General features: G+C 42.6%; 1 protein-coding gene across 1 annotated transcript; it reads right to left on the bottom strand.

Annotated features, from left to right (window-relative positions):
* Positions 1–1,415: 1,415 nt before the first annotated feature.
* On the bottom strand, positions 1,416–19,303 carry Fastkd2 (FAST kinase domains 2). Its single transcript, XM_013157722.3, has 12 exons — positions 19,114–19,303; positions 16,834–17,667; positions 14,825–14,928; positions 14,157–14,265; positions 13,761–13,884; positions 13,373–13,512; positions 12,074–12,234; positions 6,155–6,318; positions 4,683–4,901; positions 4,262–4,292; positions 2,550–2,664; positions 1,416–1,616 (listed from the first exon to the last, which is right to left on the bottom strand). Exons 2-12 carry the CDS (start codon positions 17,569–17,571, stop codon positions 1,500–1,502), a joined length of 2,022 nt encoding a protein of 673 aa, XP_013013176.1. The 5' UTR covers positions 17,572–17,667; positions 19,114–19,303; the 3' UTR covers positions 1,416–1,499.
* Between the last annotated feature and the right edge of the window lie 134 nt (positions 19,304–19,437).

Raw genomic sequence — 19,437 nt, 5'->3', positions numbered from 1 at the left:
CAGGGTTTGGCAAGAGGGATGCAGCTTTTCCAAGTAATTTATCTTCCTAGTAGACATGAGGGGTGACTGTGGGAAGCCGCCTATGATGGCGCCCATTTCCTGCTTCCGGGTTCTTCCCGGCCTGAACAAGCCCGCCAAATTGTCATGTCTGCCCAGTTACCCGTGACGCTAGCCTATCAGCTTGTTAGACGCGCTTCTCTGTGATTGGATACTGCTTCCCCTTATAAGAGGTTGTTCCTGCCCCCAACGGCGGAAGAGGAACCAACGTTGAGGGTGGCGGACCTTGTCAGGTCCGGTTCGCTGTACGTAATAAAGTTTGAGAGCTGATCCTGCTCGAGTTTGGTCTCCTGTCTCCCGCGGCTCCGGTCAGGTGACGACCGAGATAACCATAGGAGTAGCTGTACTTCACAGTTTGCAAGACAATGAGGAGCAGGATGCAGAGGGACACACAGCAGCCACTGGCACGCACGCAGTAAGAGGTCCGGTGTCTGCACGTCCTGGGTACCTGGTACCCGAATGGGACCCAGTTGAGTCCCACAAGCGACCGTGCCCGTTCAGCACTCTTCCCAGCCTACACTGGTGGTCAGGTGTAATGAACAAATGCTTGAACCTGAACAAATAATTAAACAAAAGAATGAATAAACACAACTCATAAACACTTGTCCGGTCTAATTTATAACAAAGTGCGGTCACACAGTTCATCTAGAGGCTCTCATAAAGTGATGGGAAGTGCGGGAATAAACTAAATGGCAACAGTCCAGTATTACCAGCTTGTAACCACTGGTTCACATAAACACAGACTCCTCATCACCCATTTGTGATCTCACTGTTCCCCTCCTGTGGTCCAGGAAGCACCTGTACCTACAATGCAAACACCACGTTCATCCGTTCTTTCAAAACGCGCCTCGCTGCTTCTTGCAGACTCAGCAGCTGAAGAGCAGGGCCCAGCTGCTACCCGACCAGTGCCTGAAATGATCTGGACACCAAATCATCAGTCTGCAAACAGCCTCCAGCAGAAACACAAGTATGCAGCTTCCAAACAGGCCTGTCCCCATGTCACCTTGCTTGTGACCCACCACAGTTCAACTACAAAAACAAAACAAAACCTTTTCTTTTTCTTTTTTGTACCAGGGATCAAACTCAGGACCGTGCGCTTGCAAGGCAGGAGCTTATGCCGCTGAGCTAAATCCCCAGCCCCTTAAAACAAACATTTTTGATACATCAAAGCTAATAAGCAAAAGTGAAACCTACCACGAATGATTTGTCAAATATGTGGGCAGCAGACGGAACAGGTGTGTGACCCTTTTGGAACTTTTGCCAGCACATTTTAACGTGCCAGGAACAATGCTTCTTTACTCTTAAAATTAAGAGTGAACCAAAATAACATTTTCTGATACAGTAAACAGCCAGGTCAATTCTACTGATAATGGTACTACAGTCTTTATTAAAGTTATTTTTATAAATCTATGTATTCTAATATGAAAAGGTTGGTTTTTATTTTAATACGGGCTTTGTGAATTTGCTTTAGTAGGAACAACTTCAGATGAATAGATCTTATTCTTCAGAAATAGGATTGCATCCTCCATCTTCAGCTTTTCCATCTCCCAGCGTTTGACCTTACCAGAGAAAGAGGAAGCAATTTGTGAGGAGACACACACGGAATAAAAGCTTCTTTAGAGATCCGAACTTAAAAAAGGTAGCATCAAGTAAACCACTTTCTAAAAGCAAATATTACCTTATAATTACTTGTATTTTAAAGATCTAACGAGACTCTTTGATAAGACTGAGGAAAGCTGCCCCAGTGAAGCTTATATAAACCCTAAAGGCCAGCTAAGCAGTGCAAAAGTTACTTTCTTGGGAACCCCTTCCCTAGGATATATACTACCACTAGCATGAAAAACAAAATCTCAAGCAGCACGCACTAACGGGGGGGGGGCTATCTTCATCGCAGTGATCCTCGCACAGTTCACTTCTGGACACTAAGGCGTGACAAGGGAAGAGGAGAAAGTTTACACGTCATAGCATGTGCAGGACCGCAGCATTGAAGCGGCTCCGGCATTACCACAGATGTAGCTGTGAGTGCTTGCGAGAGAGTCAGCTGAAGAGGACATTTGGATCAGGCTGGTGCTGGGGCCCACGGAGGGGCCCGGCATCCAGGGGCCCAGCACCGTATAACAGCCTCACAGGCTCTAAACCCCCGCACCAAGAAAACAAGCTTCCACTCCTTCACCCCTGTTCAAGCTAATCTGCAGACTGAAAATGGTTTCACATGTCTGGAGCTAAGTAAAACAAAATTTGCATTTTTATCAAAAGTGGATTAAAGCTGACTAGAATAACATTTTTAAATCTCTCTACTAAATAACAGCAATCAGAGTAAGAGCCAATCATGTACTAGGAATGCTCTTTCTTAAAGAAAACAGTAACTAAAATACTTATTCCAGTAGCACTGACTATTTTTCTAGTGACTGGCCACCAACTCCAACCTCACTGTCCACGTAGCCGCTAGAATGTCCATCAGTCATTACACACTTCAAGTGCATCCTTCTTACCAAGACCACGTGAAAACCCATTATATTCAGATGTCGTATTTTCATGGCCAGGAATCCTCTGGGGTGGCTTAAATCCAAACAGTATGCAGACTTGGGAACACACAGCACAGCTACCCTAAAAACAAAGATGAACCATGAAACATCACTAAGGCTGCCATGTGCAGCCTCATGGCTTCCCTGCTCTCTGGGGGCCAAAGTTAAGTATTCCCTGGCCACACCCTCCCCACTCCCGACCTCTCAGGCCTTGCCTTTTCCTGTTGTTTGGCTTTTATAGGGCACGAAGCGAAATCATACCACGTTTCCATACTGCAGGACATGGAGGCTTCTTTACACCCCAAAACCTTTCAATAGCGTTTTACACAAGCAGCTAACCCTCGGCCAGCTCAAAGGATGGTTGTATTTTTGAGGAGGAAAATCTTCAGCTGTGAAAGGACCTGTCTCAAACATTTCCTGTGCTAACCGCTGATGTAAAGTACAGTTATTCAGCAGAAGTACTGGTGCAGGAACCCCAAATGGCAAATGATTTTCTTGTAATGCCCTGCACATATTCTAGACAGCAATGTTTAAAAACCAGAGCCGGGGACCAATTAACAGAAAGGCAAATGTGAAAAACGTAGAATTTGAAAACGTTAACAAAAAATGTGAAAGACGTTATTTGTTCTTCTTTCCATTTGGAAATACGTGCACTGGGAGGAAAAAAAAGAGAAGGAAAAAAGCCATTTATTTCTTCACGTCTGTTCCACCCTGGCCGTTGTATGAGAAATTTTATATTGTTAAAGAAATGGCTGGAGCCCCCATTTCTCGGTACTTTAAGGACTACTGTTGTTTATTAAGTTGTATTATGTCAGAACAATGAAGTAGCTTACAAGGCAAACCTGTCTGACCACGGTCAGGAACTCTCTCCCAAGAGCAGGTTGGGGATGTGGGCGAGACAGTGCCCACAGAGAGCTGGGACCCCGAAGCGCAGAAGTTCCAGGCTGCACGGTGTTTACGTGCACCTCTAACAGAACAACACGAGGCAGAGCTCCTGGGGGCCGGTGTCCACCCTGGCCTGTCTTCATGTGTGCCCCAGGCTGATGGCAGAGGCCATGCCAGGCTCCTGTGATCTCAGGGGCGGGCTGAGCGGGTGGCCCCTGGCCCACGTGGTATGGTCATTTCTCCTGCAGAAGTCCCGGTGTTTACCCAGAAGCACATGCATACTCTATCAAGGAATCAATTTATGACTCGTGTTCCTGTCCTCTAACCCATGCATGACACGACTCCACCAGAAAGCTCGGGTTCCTCTACTTCTTCACAGGTCTTGGTGACAGACCTCGGTATCTGTGCACTTGAATTTTGTAGAATTCTCATCTGTATGCTATCTTATTGTCAGAAGTACACACTGCCTTGGTAGTTTCAAGTATGTTAACACTGTTTTATTGGGTTGTTTAGCTTCGAAATCTAAGTTTTAAAAAAAGTGTGTTTCAGTAAGTGACCCAACTCTAGCCTGGTACTCTCAGCCATCACACAGTCAACGCCCCAGCAGTAAATTCACGGCAGCAGATTCCTTTGGGTATCACAAGCTCCGCACGAACATTAGTATGAGTATTACTGCTGTTTAATGTGAAGTCTTTCCAAATGAAGATTTAAATTTAGACAGCCTAGAAAATGAGTATATATAGTGTACATTCATAGCAGCCAGTACATATACATTAGAAAATCAAAGTACTTGCCTCCTGTTGGCATCTGTTCTGATTTCAAAATCTGAAAAAAAAAAAAAAAAAAAAATAGGATTAATTTTTTAAACACTGCTCAAAGTAACTTTCGGTGCCTGAATGTCCGACACCACCACCAGTAGTAATGGCGGTGGCCAAACTTACTGAAGGCTTCCCCTGTGCCAGACACCGGCCTGGAGATTTTACACTTGCCTTTACCATTCACAAGAGTCCTGAGGTGGACATTATTATTACAGCCATTTGATAGGTGAGGAAACCGAGGCTGGTAAGCCCCTGTGCTAGGAAGTCACAGGGCAGGAGTCCAAACCCAGGCAGTGGAGGCCCAAGGGCGGGGCCCCACCACACCGCCCGGCTGCAGTAAGGTAACAATCATCTGCCAAACACAAAGGGGACAGACACAATGCAGGCAGCCCCGTACCAATATAGTAATTATGCGGCAACTGCACATCTTTTGACAAGAAATCTCTGCTGCCCTCTAGAAGCCTGTTCAGTCCTTCGGTGACTTTCTCATTTGGAAACGAAGGAAAAGATGGCAGCAGGGGCAGGGCTGTGCCAATGGCCTTGGGATAAGAAGCACAATCCAGTTGCAGACAAGCATCCACAACATGAAGCTTGTAAATATTCTTCTCTGTGTCACCTAAAGGAGAAAATGAAGAAAGCAAGGGTATTCCGCATGAAGAAAAATGTTACTGCCAAAAAACTATGTGAGCACATGGTTTGTTTTGTTTTGTTTTGTTTTTTGGTACCAGGGATCAAACTTCAGAACTCACGCTTGCCAGCAGGCGCTTACACTGCTGAGCTAAATTCCAGCAGCACCTGTATTTCCAACAGTCCCTCCCCTGTCACACAGACCTCTTGGTGTCACCCTCATTTCTTGTACCTGGAGCAATGACCTGCACCTGCCAATGTTTACGGCTTAAACCATCTGAAGAGAGGATGCAGTGTAAACTCTGCACTTTACAGGAGAAAGTGTCCGGAAATGTTAATGATGATTAATCAAAGGCAGCACGGAGACCGGACTCCAGGTCCCTGGATCACACTCCAACACTGTACTCTGAAAACCCACACTATGTGTTGGCCCCTTACAACTCAAATTTGCATCATACAACATTTTTTTTTAGAACAATTTAACTACATTGTTCTGATATTTTAAAATTTAGAAGTCAGTAAGTTTGGTCTGAAAGAAAATAGATCCACTCACTTGGTACCTAGTTACTTGGACTAACAGGCTGTATTCCTAGTACAGACTGTGGGTGACCAAATGTTTACAGCTGCAGAAGCGGACTTAAGCTGGCTTCCTATGCGATGCATACAGATCAGGAAACACAAACACACACCTCAGCTCCCGCACATTTAGCTAGCGCTTGTGCAGGTGCATGCAATGGTCACGGCTATGGGTCGGCCCTTAAATGCTCCCCAGAGACCCAAACATCCAAGGCCTGGGGGGTGGTAGGGCCTCCTGGAAGGAAGTTAGGCCACTGGGCATCCTGGACAGGGATTCCAGCCCTTTGCTGCTTCTCTGTGTTTACACTTCCCGGGTACCGAGCACTTTCACTATGATGTGCTGAGCTGCTGCAGGCCCAAAGTGATAGGGCCATTGTGACCATGGACGGAAACCTCCCAAACTCTAAGCCCAACCAATCCTGCCTTGTAAGTTACTTCCCAGTACTGCATTTCTGTCAGAGCGGTGGCAAGCTATGACAGCATCACCATCTGGACTCTCTTTTGTATGCAGCCCCCGTCACACAGATACTCTGCTCTGAAGCCTGACCTGTGACTTCACCACGAGGAAGGATTAACCCCTTCCTCAGTAACATCAGGTCTGCACATTTCAGCCACTTCCGTTCCGCAGAGCACTGGCTCGGCAGCCACTAGAAGCGCTGCACCTACCTGTCGTCAGCAGCTCGCTGATGACATCCTTCTGGAGGAGCTCATCAAGAAGAGTGGAGGGGAAGTAATTCATTTTGCAAAATGAACACAAAGCATCCAGCAGGTTTTCATGCGAGACGTGGTGAAGACAGTCAGTCAGAGTGCGGGCTATCATGTCTAGGAACCTTTTAAGGAACAAAGAGAAGCCAGATTTCAAATGCAAACACAAGGAAGAGCTGATCAAGTACCTCACACAAACTGCATGAAGGGTCCAAAGCACAGCCTTCAGAGAACCAGGCCTGTAAGTCAGTTTCCACACAGCTCAGGATGCGCAGCTGTCTCGCAGGCATGTGCACGAATCCAATGAGCGACTGGTTACCGCTATGTGTCTCACATACTCAGTATCTCACAGGTTTTCACTCACTTAATTCCAATTAAAACACGATCATGCATTACTGTGATTATGCCAGGCTCAGAGAAGTTGAGTAACCAGTCTGGGAACACTCAGCCAGCAAGCAGCAGTTACCGTATGAGAACCTAAATTCTCAGGTTTCAGAGCCTCTTAATCACTATGCCAGATTTTCTGGAAGGCCTGACCCCCACTATCACAGTTTTATAACCAATTAAAACTCCCTCGCTCTCCAAACTCTGGGTTAGAACTGCAAACCTAGGGCTCCCATCCAGAGCTAGTGCTGAACCATGTAACAGGACGGTGAAGCACCGGTGAGAGAGGAAAGATCAAAGTCTGGCTGGGTCCCAGGCCCAGCAAGGTCAGTCTGATTCACAGGGCACACACCTACGTCACACAGACGACAGTGAGATGCACAGTGTGACAGCATGGAAGAAGGCAAGCAGACGGGGAGCCTTTGGGAGACATGGAATTTGAACAGGCGGAAGAGACCGACCGGGGCAGATCCTGTGAGTGGGGCTCCGGTGGTACTGAGTAACCAGTGACATCGTGCAGTGAGGCCGGCAGAAGGACCTAACACGGAGCCTGTGGGGCCAATGCCTGCCACCCACTGGGAGGCCCCACAGGCCAGGTGACGGCAGCCAGGAGGGAGACCTGGTGCGCTGGGCAGGCCACATGCACTATGGGGGGGGGGGACCAGACCAGATTGGGCAGTGAGCAGCCTCACTAAGCGGACCACTGAGTGCACCCGGACCACACAGGGGCACAGGGGCCACAGCGGGGGCCTCCTCCAGGATACCGAACGCAGGTGATGGCACCTTCATGAGTACCCAGGATGACTGCTCAGCCTCACTCTCCCTACTTTCCTACAGGACTTTGGGTTTCTTAACCTCAACACTGCTGGCATCAGGGCACAGAGAAAGTGTGAGCTTGGGGACATTTCTCCACCTTTATTAACTGTGCCTTTCTTGCCATACCCTGTGTGCTGCTCAAGGTAACAGGCAGCTGCGATTGGGTTCGCAGAGCCTAACAGCAGAAGGGCTGAGACAGAGGGGCTGACAAACGCTACCACTATGTGGTCACGGCCCACTCTGGGGCCCGTGCGAGCCGCAGCAGGCACAGGAGCTCCGGAAGGAGCACCCGGCAGTGCAGGGGACAGCATGTGGGCAGCTGCTTTGAAGGGGGCCCAGCACACTGTGTCCACCAACTGCCCACAGGGGCGGCCGCTTCCACTGAACTCAGTCCATTGCCGCCTCTGAAATCTGAAGTGAAAGCAGAACCTACAGGGCGGGAAGCGTTCTCTGACCTAACAATCCTGCCCCTCAGCCCTCTGAACCCTTGACTTCATGAAATAAACGGACCCAAGGCATTGCTGGGGAGCCCAGTGTTCAGTCGAGAGCCGGCAGTCCTGCACTCAGGACAAGCGTGACCCCAGAGCAGCTGTGTGAGAACATGCATGAAGGGCAGTCCCACCTTCCGTAGGCGCACAGCCCCCCACAAGCTGACCCCGCTGGGCAGTGAGAGTTCACCCACTGCAACCGACCCTGGGCGAGGGAGTGCAGCCACTGCCCACACCCCACAGTGTGGGCACCCTGCAAGCTGCGAAGAAGCAGGATAAAGTATTCATCGGGCTGAAAACACGGCAGCCCAGCAGGCCACACTCCTGCGCCCAGCGTCCTCCCACAGGAAGGGAAGATAAAGACTCTCAACCAACGGAAGCTGAAGTGAACAGCGCCCCTGGCTCTGCCTTCCAAAACTACGAGCGAGTTCTCCCAGCTGAAACGGAAGGGGACAGAGCACCAGCAATACGACGGTGTGTGGAGGCAGAAACCTCCCAAGATGCACACAAAGACAGACGCGCGACACTGCAATCCTGTACTGGGGGCACGAGACTGCGTCTTTGGCATGAATAATTTCTATGTGCTGAGATGTTCTGATTAGTACACGTGCAGTACGGAATGTTCACATTCGTTGTGGGGAGCTGTTCATGGACGCGACATTTTACAGTGGTACAGTCCGCAAGAGCTGACTCTTGGGTACGGTCTCCATGCCACCAACGGATGAGAGAATAAAACACGCGGTGTCTACACTGTGGGACATTGCCATGGGGTTTACACTCTTGACTAAATCTATGTCGTTGGTGTTGCGGATAGGTTTCCTGCATTCTCCTGTGTTAACTTCCGGTGACCATTATAAAAATATTATAAACTCCATGTCCTGATCTGAATTGTTCTCTGTGTACAACCCCTGACTACAACAAATGGTCATATTTTATACAATGGAGTACTACTCAGCCATAACAAAGAATAAACTGGAAACTTTTATAAGTAAATAGATGCAACCTGAGTCCATGCTCATAAGTAAAATAAATCAGACTCACATATGGAAATATTGTATTGCCTCACTAGTGTGACAAACTTAAACTATATATATATATACATACATATACATAATACACATATGTATGTATATAAAAATAGTTTAAAAAGTTATACTACTGATTTCTGAGTTCATTATAGAAAAAGGGTTGTACTGGTATTGTTCAAACAATTGAATGCAGATGTCTTGTCCTTTGGGTGAATGAATTGGGGATGACAGTACGCAATATAAGACTTGATTTTTAAAACTGATTAATGAAGTTGACAAATCCCAGACAGACCAACACAAAAAGACGTAAATAAAATCAGCAATGAAGGAGACATCATAACTAATACTAGAGCAGTAAGAACAGCTTAACCACCTACCATGAAGGATTACATGGCAATGAATCGCACAATCAAGAAGTGGGCAGCCAGCTGTGCTGGCAGACACCTGGAATCCCAGATATTCAGGAGACTACAGCAGGAGGACCACAGGTCTGAAATCAACCTGGGCAATACAGTGAGACCCCGCCTCGAGAGAGAGACATGCAAAAGGGTAGGGAAGTAGCTCAGTGTGAGGGCCCTTGATTCAATCCCCAGTGTCAAAAAAAGAAAGAAAAGAAAAGAAAAGAAAAAAGGGAGGGGAGGGGAGGGGACGGGAAAGGAGGGGAGAGGAGAGGAGAGGAGAGGAGAGGAGAGGAGAGAGAAAAAAAGGCAAGACCAGCCCAGCCCCTCACAGAGCCAGGCGTGGTGGTTACGGCTGTAACTCCAGCACTGTAAGCAGCTGGGACAGGAAGAGTCTAAGGTCAAGCCTGGCGACACAGAGAAACCCCAGCTCAAAGTAAAAATTTCAAAAAGGGCTGCAGATGTAGCTCGGCATGAAAGCCCTGGGTTCGACCCCCAGTACCACAAAAATCAACTAGTAAACAACTCACATCCAACATCATATTAGATGGCGAAAGAGGTGAAATCTCTTTATAGAAGATCAGGAATAAGGGAGCAATTCCTGCTCTCACTTATACTTAACATAGTATTGGGGTTCCTAGCCAGAGCAACCAGGAGAAAAAATGAACACAACAAACGAAGGAAAAGAAACAAAGGAAAGGAAATGCATGCAAGTCAGAGCAGAATTGTTTGCTTTATTCTTATACACTAACAACAAATTATCCAAAAAGGAAATTAGGAAAACAATTCTATTTACAGTAGCATGAAAAAGAGCAAAATACTTAGGAATAAACCTAACTAAAGAAGTAAAAGACTTGTAACACCAAAACCCACAAACACTGAAGAAAGAAATTAAAGACAACACAAATAAATAGAAAGATATTTCAAGTTCATGAACTGGAAGACAATATTGTTAAAATGTCTGTACCACTCACAATCACCCAGATTGGATGCAACTTCTGTCAAAAACCCAGTGGTATTTTTTACAGAAATAGAAAAAAAAATCCTAAAATTCATATGGAAAACACAAAATTGCCTGAATTGTGAAAGTAATCTTGGGAAGAATGAACTAAACTGGAAGGATAACATTTTCCTTTTTCAAAATATACTGCAAAGCTCTGGTTGTTAAAACGGCATGGTACTGGCATAAAAAAAGAGAAGAATGCCAAGAATGTCTAATGGGGAAAAGACAATCTCTTCAACGAAAGGCACTGGGAGAACTGAATATTCACAGGCAAAATAATAAAATTAGGTGCTGATCTTACACCATGCATAAAAATCAACTCAAAACCAATTAAAGATTTACATGCTTGACCTAAGCCTCTAACTTCCTGGAAGACAAACAGGGAAAGTTTTACGATCTTGATCTGTATAATGACTTCTTGGATGTGACACCAAAATACAAGCAACCAGGGCAAAAAGAAACATGGGGTCTATGTCACACTAAAAAGCTTCTGACTGCAAAGAATCAACAGAATTGAAAGGCAAGCTAAGGAACATGAAAAACCACTGGCAAACCAGCTCTCTCACAGGGGTAAACATCTAGATAAGGCACTCCTATAACTCAACAGCAAAACAGCAAGAACCATGATTAGAAAAAGGGCAAAAGAACTAGATAGGTATTTCTCCAAACAGATACATAAATGGTCACTAGGCAGAGGCAAAGGTGCTCAGAATCCGCGATCATCAAGGAAGCACACATGAAAACCATAATGAGATTATGACCCACCGCCTGGTTACATCCAGAAAGAACAACAGGAAGTGTTGGCAAAGTGGAAGAATTGGAACCCTTGCACACTGTTGGCAGAAATGCCAAATGGCACAGTCATCAAGGGAAACAGTGTAACTCTTCCTCAAAAGACTGTAGGTAGAACTACTCTATGATCTAGCAGTCCTACTTCTGTATTTGTAAGAAGTGAAGTCAGGATCTCAAAAAGATGTCTGTACTTTCACGGTCACTGCAACATTATTCACAAAAGTCAAGATACACAAACAACCTAGAGCCCCTAAACAGGTGAATAAGGAAAATGTGCATCTATACCATGGAATACTGTTTAGCCCCTAAAAAGGAAATCCCGCCACATACTACAGCATCAACAAACCTCAAAGACCTTACAAGTCCCATAAGCTAGTCACAAGAGGTCAAATACTACGTCATAGGACTTACTTGAGCAACCTAAGAAAAACTGAACTAGAAATTCCTAAACTGGTGACTGCAGGTGGCAAGGTGAAGAAAGCAAAAATGAGGGAGTCTCGGTTCACTGGGCTCAGGGTTTCACTCAGGGAAGACGATGAAGTTCTAGAGATCTGCTGTACATCACTGCACAGACAGGAACCAACACTGCACTCTGCACTGGAAATCTGACAGGAGAGTGAATCTCATGTTAAGTTCTCACCACAATAAAAAACAACAAAATGAAAAGTAAAAACCTGAAAACTGGAAATATATTTCTCAACATTGGAACAAAGTTTAAAAAATGAACTCTGAACACAGGATCTGAGGGGATAAGGCAGGGGGGTCTGAAGTGAAAACTCCTATACTGAATGAAAAAGAGACAAAGAAGAGCAAAAATAAAATTATGTTTAACTGAAAGGATACTAGTTTATTTCTTGACATGAGTGATAGTTATGAATATGTTCACTGGCAATTATTCCTTAAGTTTATGATTTGTAAGATTTTCTATATATGTTACATGGCAATAAAAAGCAAAAAAAAAAAGTACCTACTCTTTGTCGATGTAATTGAGAGAAGAATACACATGCAGAATAGAGATGATGTTTTTCTGGTTTAGAAGTTCAGGCTCCTCAGTGATTTTCTTCACAAACACGTTCATCAAATAAAGGGGTCGAAAGCTAAGTTTTTCAAACAAAATGAGGAGAAAAACAACCTTAAAAAGAGAGAATTCAGGAAAGCCTTTTTAGTGACACTATGCTAATAGTAATTTTTAGGTCCCAAAAAGTCTAAACAGCCCATACCACTGTCTGGATAACAGAACACTCCCTCAAAGTAACAAAATCTACCCATCAAATTAACAAGCAATGTTTTAAATAAGCTGATAGTATTAGGTCACACAATGATTTCCATACTTCTACTTTTATCTAAAAACCACATTTTCCTACAGTAGTATTTACACAACTGATGTGGAATTTCTTTCTTTCTTTTTTTTTTTTTTGGTAGCAGGGATCAAACTCACAACTGTGCACTTGCAAGGCAGGTGCTTATGCCACTAAGCTAAATCCCCCAGACCCAAAAATTTCTTTTAAAATATATCTTTTCTGAAGCTTTCCCATCGTAAATCATGGGCTGTTCCCAGTTCATTTCCTAAGTTCTAAATAAGATAATCAAAATTTCTCTATTTAATATTAATTTCTAAAAGTGAGGATAGAGCTGAAGTATTATGATTAAAATAAGCTTTCTAGTTCACCTCTGATTTCCTTCCTGGTTTTTTATCACAATAATAGCTTTTTTTTCAAAATAAATTTTCATTATAAACCCACATTCATCTTATTCTTCAAACTGATCCTACTGATTTACCACAGTTATCATCTACTTCATTGGAAAAAAATTTTTATAAGCTGCTTCATTTTTAATTGTTTTTATTATTAAGTATCACTCCTGAATTGCAAGGCTGAAGAAAACAGTGCTCATATTCATTTAGTAATAATAGTTTTATTCTCACGTCATTCATCTTTACTATTCAAAATCTAACAGGGAAAAAGTATAAGCGATACTAGATACCTAACCAAGTAGCACACAATCTTCTGAAAACCAAATAGAAGAGCAAAGTTTGGATGATATCATTTTTGTTGCAAATAGGAACATCATCAAAAGACTGAGCAGTGCATTAACAGAAACAACCTCCCAGATGAAAGTAACATGCGGCCAAGTTTGCAAAAGTCAAGTAAGAATGGGAATATTTTGATAATTTACCTGCTATAAAACAGAAAGACATACTAAACATGCTAAGTGAATTAATAAGCTTCTTGAAATTTCCAACGCTTATTCACCATTGATAACATACTTACATGTTTCACCTTCCAGATATCAAACGTTGTAGCCACATAATCTGCTATTCCCTTGAAGAGATCTGAATTATAGTATCGAAGGTCCTTGCAGGATTGCAATATGCTGATGAATATTTTAATAGAACAGCCATGGATATTATCTTGAAGAATGAATTAAGTCAACAAACAAAAAACATCAGATGTTTTGAATGCAATTTTCACAATGCTCAATACTTTTGTTTAAGGGAAAAAGTACTGTATTTTGTTTTTAAAAAAGAAAACTATTAGGCAAAAATAAAATTTAGATATATCATACAATTTTTTATGAAAAAACCATATCTTTAAAAACGAAACAAACATATTCCAAAACACTAGCTGGATGCTTCAGACTCTGAGACAAAGTTCTCACCCACGGCCACCTTGCTGCAGGCATTCAGGAGCACGACGGAACGGTGGTTCATGGAGGCCAGGACCTCAAACATGTGCAGGCTGTTCACGTGTGAGAACCTGCTGAGTTCCATCAAGGCTTTTATCTAGAGACAAACGTGCTTATGTTATCACTTGTGAAAAACTCAACTTCTATTTTTAAGTATAAAAAATGAAATTTGAAAATGACTTGGAAAAATAGGTCAGTAAATCTAGATGTGGACTTATGTCTATAAGTCAATATGTATTAATACACTCTAGCAGACATAAATTCAAAAGCACAGTGCTGTACTCCTAAACAATGGGTCAGGAAATAACAGCGAGTCACAAGAAATATTCTTCTCCAATCTCATTCACTAGATATAATTCAAGTATTTACCTCCAATTTCCTCTTAAGAGCCACTGGTGCGTCTTTTCCAATATATTTCATCACAGTTTGTAATGAGAAGATGTGTTTTATTTTCCAAACTTGCTGATCAACTAGCAACCTGATATTAAACACAATAAATGTTAGTCAAAGACCCAGAACCAGCCTAACACTATTTCCTCCACTGTTTCCTGTGCTATCTTTACTAATGAATAAATCAGTCTAGGAGAATATAGTAAGACATTCTATGCATAGCCAACATAAAAAGGAAATTAAGTATCACTCTCAATATCAATAAACTCATATTAGTTGCATCAATTTTATAAATTCCATGTATAAAACCGAGCCAGTTTTGTGTAATCCCTATATTTAAACAGTATTTCGAGTTGAACATACATCTATTGACCCACATGAATACCTTTTTAAGATAAATTAATTTAGATTTAATGTAAATGTAGATTTTACTGTTGCCCATATGTCTTCATATGGTAGACCCTAAAAAGACTATTTTCAGTTATTTTTCATCTAAAGCCACAATTTTAAATTCAATAAAGTATTACAAATTTTAACTGCCAACAATGCCTGCATTCCCTCCGTACTCCAGAAAAGGAGCTTATCTCAATTTTCAGTTCCTGGTATAAGAAAAACAGAGAAACCCACGTTTAAGGAAAAGCTCTCACCACAATCCTGTCTGAAGAGCATGGACATTCTTACATGGCTCCATCGCCTGTAAAAGAGCTGACAGAATTGAGAGATCTCTCTCATCACACTCGTTGATACGTTCCTATGGAAACAGAATGGCAAAATACCACAGGTGGTGAGCACGAGCATGTTAATGGGACTTGTGCCTAAAATCGTTCATGGCTCCAAGTTGCCTCCAGGATAAATGCAAATTCCATAACCATGCATACAAGGTTCTTATGATTTGGCCTCGAATTCCCCACGCTTATGTTCTACACTAGGGCTTTGCTGCTTCCCCCACTCACCAACCAGCTTACCTGTCCCTTGGTCAAACATACACCACACTGTTGGGTTCTCCTGCACTAGCCAAACTTGTTCAGGATGCTGTGCACGTGATCTTACACTGTCCCCTTCACTACCAATCCTCTCCCAAACTGCCGGTCACCTGTTCAAGTCAACTTGCACATAATTTCCTACTGGAATCCCAATTCTACCATTGACTGGGAATTCACTTAATCAGAAATGTTTATCAGGCAGAGGTTGAGCATTCTTAATCAAAATCTTTGAAAACTGAACCAGGCACAGTGACCGATGGTCCAAACCACTTAGATAAGGAACGCTCAATATGTATCTACATCTAGGAATATTAACAGGCATTATGACCTTGGGCAAGTGATCGAACTATCTAGGCTTCAGCTGCTTAATCAGCAAGATGAGAGTAACAATCTCTATGTAAAAAGGCTGCACTGAGAATTGCTCCGTATATATCTCTGCTTCAAACACTGACCTTGTGTATCCCCCAAACCCATTTCCCATCACGAAGCCACACTACGTTGGAAGCCTGTTACATACTCTCATAAAACTTGCATTTTTTTTCATTACACTAAAACACATCCTAGACATCAGTATTTTATTTACAATTATATTGCCCAGTATTCAGCCCAATGCTCAATACATGGCATGATCATTAAAGGAACGTTTTAGTAAAAGCTTCATGATTACAAGGAACCCTGTCTTGTATATATCTGACAAACACTGCAATTTGTAAATAGTGGATACCAAATATACTGTTATAGTTTGTGTTTAGATGTCCTCCAAAGACTCATGTGGTCACAGGTGGGGTTTCACAGAGGGGGTGGGATCTAGAGTGTATGAGACCCAGGTAAAGCGAGTGATACTGAGATTAAGTGTCTGATGTTGGAAATTAAGAGGGTATGATTACTAAATGAGTCCACTGATGGGTCTGACATAGTTCTGGGAGTGGGTACCGAAGGGAAGGTCCACCCTGGGTGTGTCTACCTGCCCTAAGGGTGTATCGCCTGAATAGAATACAAGGGACAGAGAAAGGGCCGCTGCTTCACTGTTCCACTGTTTGCTCCCTTGTTGGCCTCTTCTGCCTGAAACTGCTTCTCCTCTGCTACACCACCCTGCCTTGCAGCCAGCCAACTACAAACTGAAATGTTTACAAACTGTGACCTACAATAAACCTTTTGTCCTTTAACTTTGGGTGCTAGGAATTTTGTCTCAGCAATGAGAAAAGTAACTAAGCCAGGTACATTTATTGCATGAATAAGTGAATCAATTAGCTGTACGAGCTTAACCAAGCTGTTTCATAGCAAGAAGTCTACTTCATCTTCTGTAAAACTAAGGTGACACTAACCTCACAGGCTGTTGAGAGGATTAAACAAGATTATATAATAGAAGGCATAGATAATATTATCCCATTTCTCCTTCCTTCAACCACTTCGACTTTCTTTATATATCTTGCTTCTCTCCATCTTAGCCTCTTCACCTCTACTCAGCCCTGGAGAAGGCAAATGTGGGCAGGCTGTCACAAATTTCCAGAGCAAATAACCCATCTAAAGTCTCCAGATCACCATAGCAGAAATATATATATATTCCAATGACAATCCGTCTTCAGGAGGCTACATTATCTATTTCCTCTCGTTCTTTTTAAGATGTGTTAAACCAAATAAAAACACATTTAAGTCTCCTTCTGAGTTTTTACCTGGATGACCCGCAACAAAGTCTGCACCACAAGCGTATTCTGAAAGACTCCCAGTTTCACTATCGCGTGAAGACTGTACAGCAGCTGGTTATAGTGCATGCGGTTGGCTTCTCTGATCGCTTGTTCACACAGCTGGTTAAACGCAGGGTGCTTAAACATCAACTGCTTTTCATAGCGCTTCTGATCCTCAGACATCCTTTTGGCAACTGTCCACAGTGCTAAGAAGTATTTACTACTAGGAAATGTAGGTGCTTCTGAAAATGCATCTAACACATCACTCAGAGAATTGGACTCCTCAGATAGTTTTGTATAGCTGATAGGGGTTGGTTTCATTTCCTGGGAGAGCTCATCTTTACTAGAGACGTCATGATGAAAGTTTACTTTCTTCAATTCATTATCACAAGTACCAGCAGAAATAAAAGAATGTTTTGAGTCAAAGGATATTTTTCTAGAACAAAGTCTGTCAACTCTAAAGACTGTTACAGTATTTAAGTTTTCTGACTCAAAGCCATCATTTTGTGACTTTAACATCAATGCATCCCAAAAGAGGTATCTAACAACAGATGGCTGCATTCTATTATCAAAGTCATTAATTGGACAGTTTCTTGGGTTCCAATTTGAATGAGCAAGTTTTGGTCTGCAAAGTCCCAAAGAATATATACTCAAAGTTCTTCTAGCTGGAACAAGAGTACTGAATCGTCTGAGGCTCCATAAAATGGAACCTGTTTTGTTACTCATTTTGCTATCCAGTGAAACACGTTCAAATGCCTTCCAGATGTCACTATGAAACAAAAATCACTTCCACAGTGAAAGAGAATACATGCGGTCATTTTCCTGTAGGGAGCAGGGTAATAAAAGAATAGAAGTTAAAGCATAAAGACTTTACAGTCACAATCATAGTGTTGTGCTTATTTCACTTATAATATTATAGTTATGTCTATGTTTCTACACAGACTTCCAAATAGTTATTTTCACAGCAGTATGCTTCAATATTTTTATTAGCCTACGTTCTTCTTTGACATATAGACTTTTTCCAATTTTTTGCTAGTATAAATAATACAGACATAAACATCTTGGTGCATTTATTCTATTTTGGTATTATTCTATAAAAGTGCAATAGCAAAATTTGAGGCAAACAAAGAGTATGTACATGTTTATAGCCTTTGCTACCATATTGCATCTGGGAGGTAAAATGCCAAACAAATTCATCGTGGGGATGTGTAATAACTTTAACTTATTTCTCTTTATTACTATTTTGTATTTTCAATAAAAAAACAAAATCACAAAAAAACAGTTAAAGCAAAACTTTTACTTATGAATGGCATTTACTTAATGAATTTCCATTTGGCAGAGGCCAAATGGGAATCTATCAAGTCATGAAGATTCACATTAAAATGGCAAAACTCTCTCAGCAGTATGGACTTCCACTTTTGCCTTAACATGTACAATATTTTAAAGCACCCAAGTTAACCACTTTAGAAGTAATGGTTGTAGCTAAAAAAGAACAACAAGAACAAAAGAAATCTCTGGGAGATAAGTGTTCCATAAAACACCCTCTGCGGAAGGTATTTTTTTTATTAGCACTGCCTTGGAAATATCTTTAGTGAAATCAAAGGGTGTAAAATGAATGGATTCTCTTCAGTGTTATTACTTGGCAAAGGGCGAACCTGGACTAATCCATAGCTACTACAAACGGGTCCCGACCCGACTAATTTTTAAAAGAGACGGCTTGTAAAATTTGTAATCAGTGCTGTATGAAACTTCATCTTAAGGGTTATTAAAATTAACTTTTTATACTACAAATAGGTACTGTGTTTACAAGTGAAACAGCATAACTTTTTGGTCTTTATAAAAAATAAAATAAAATTTACCGGAGCTGAGGACTCTTGAGCAGTATATATGAAACCAAAATGAGTCGGTAACAGCTGCGTATTAATAATACAGATTTACGAGGCCGCCTGGGCTACAAAATGAGTTCAAGGCCAGTCTGAACTGCATAGTAAAACCATTCCTCAAAAACTAACACACACACACACACACACACACACACACACACACACACACACACACAAAGAATACGGATTTACACAGGTCGGACTTCAGAGGAAACAAAACTAAATGATCTGAAAGGTCTCACCCCCACAAACCAGGAAACGTCATTCAGCAGCTGGGCTACCTCCCTTTAGGTCAGGACCCTCCTCACTCACACTCTCTGCTGGCAAAAAAAAGTCTAGGAGAAGATGCTGCTAGTCGTTCTGACTAACCTCATGCTCCACTCACCTTAGAACGAAACCCAGTGGCCGTCTACGGGTGCAGCCATGACAGCGTCCCCGAGAGTTACAAATATCGCGAGAGTTTATGGATTCCTTTCACGGCCAAAAAGCATACGTTCGCGATGGTTGTAAGATGTCTAGAGAAGAAAAAGCGTAAAACGCTGGCGGAATTTTCTTGAATACTGAAATATAGAATAGGGTCCAGGGACCCCTCAAAGTTTATCAAAGAGATGTGTGATGGTTTACCACAACGCAACCTACTCAAATCAGAACTTTGAAATCCTAACCTTTCTGGTTGGGGGTCAGAATGCTAGGCTCCAATTCCATAGTG

Source organism: Cavia porcellus, unplaced genomic scaffold (genome assembly GCF_034190915.1).
Source record: "Cavia porcellus strain 051 isolate PalLab524CR breed Dunkin Hartley unplaced genomic scaffold, mCavPor4.1 scaffold_26, whole genome shotgun sequence".
In the NCBI taxonomy this organism is placed as follows: domain Eukaryota; kingdom Metazoa; phylum Chordata; class Mammalia; order Rodentia; family Caviidae; genus Cavia; species Cavia porcellus.
This window is presented reverse-complemented; position numbering and strand designations above follow the sequence as displayed.

Coding starts and splice junctions, on each gene's coding strand:
- Fastkd2 (XM_013157722.3), bottom strand. CDS start 17,571: ATGAGTAACAAAACAGGTTCCATTTTATGGAGCCTCAGACGATTCAGT. Junction 14,929..16,833: donor CTTTGTTGCGGGTCATCCAG/GTAAAAACTCAG, acceptor CTGTTTCCATAG/GAACGTATCAACGAGTGTGA. Junction 13,513..13,760: donor CTGCAGCAAGGTGGCCGTGG/GTGAGAACTTTG, acceptor TCATTCTTCAAG/ATAATATCCATGGCTGTTCT.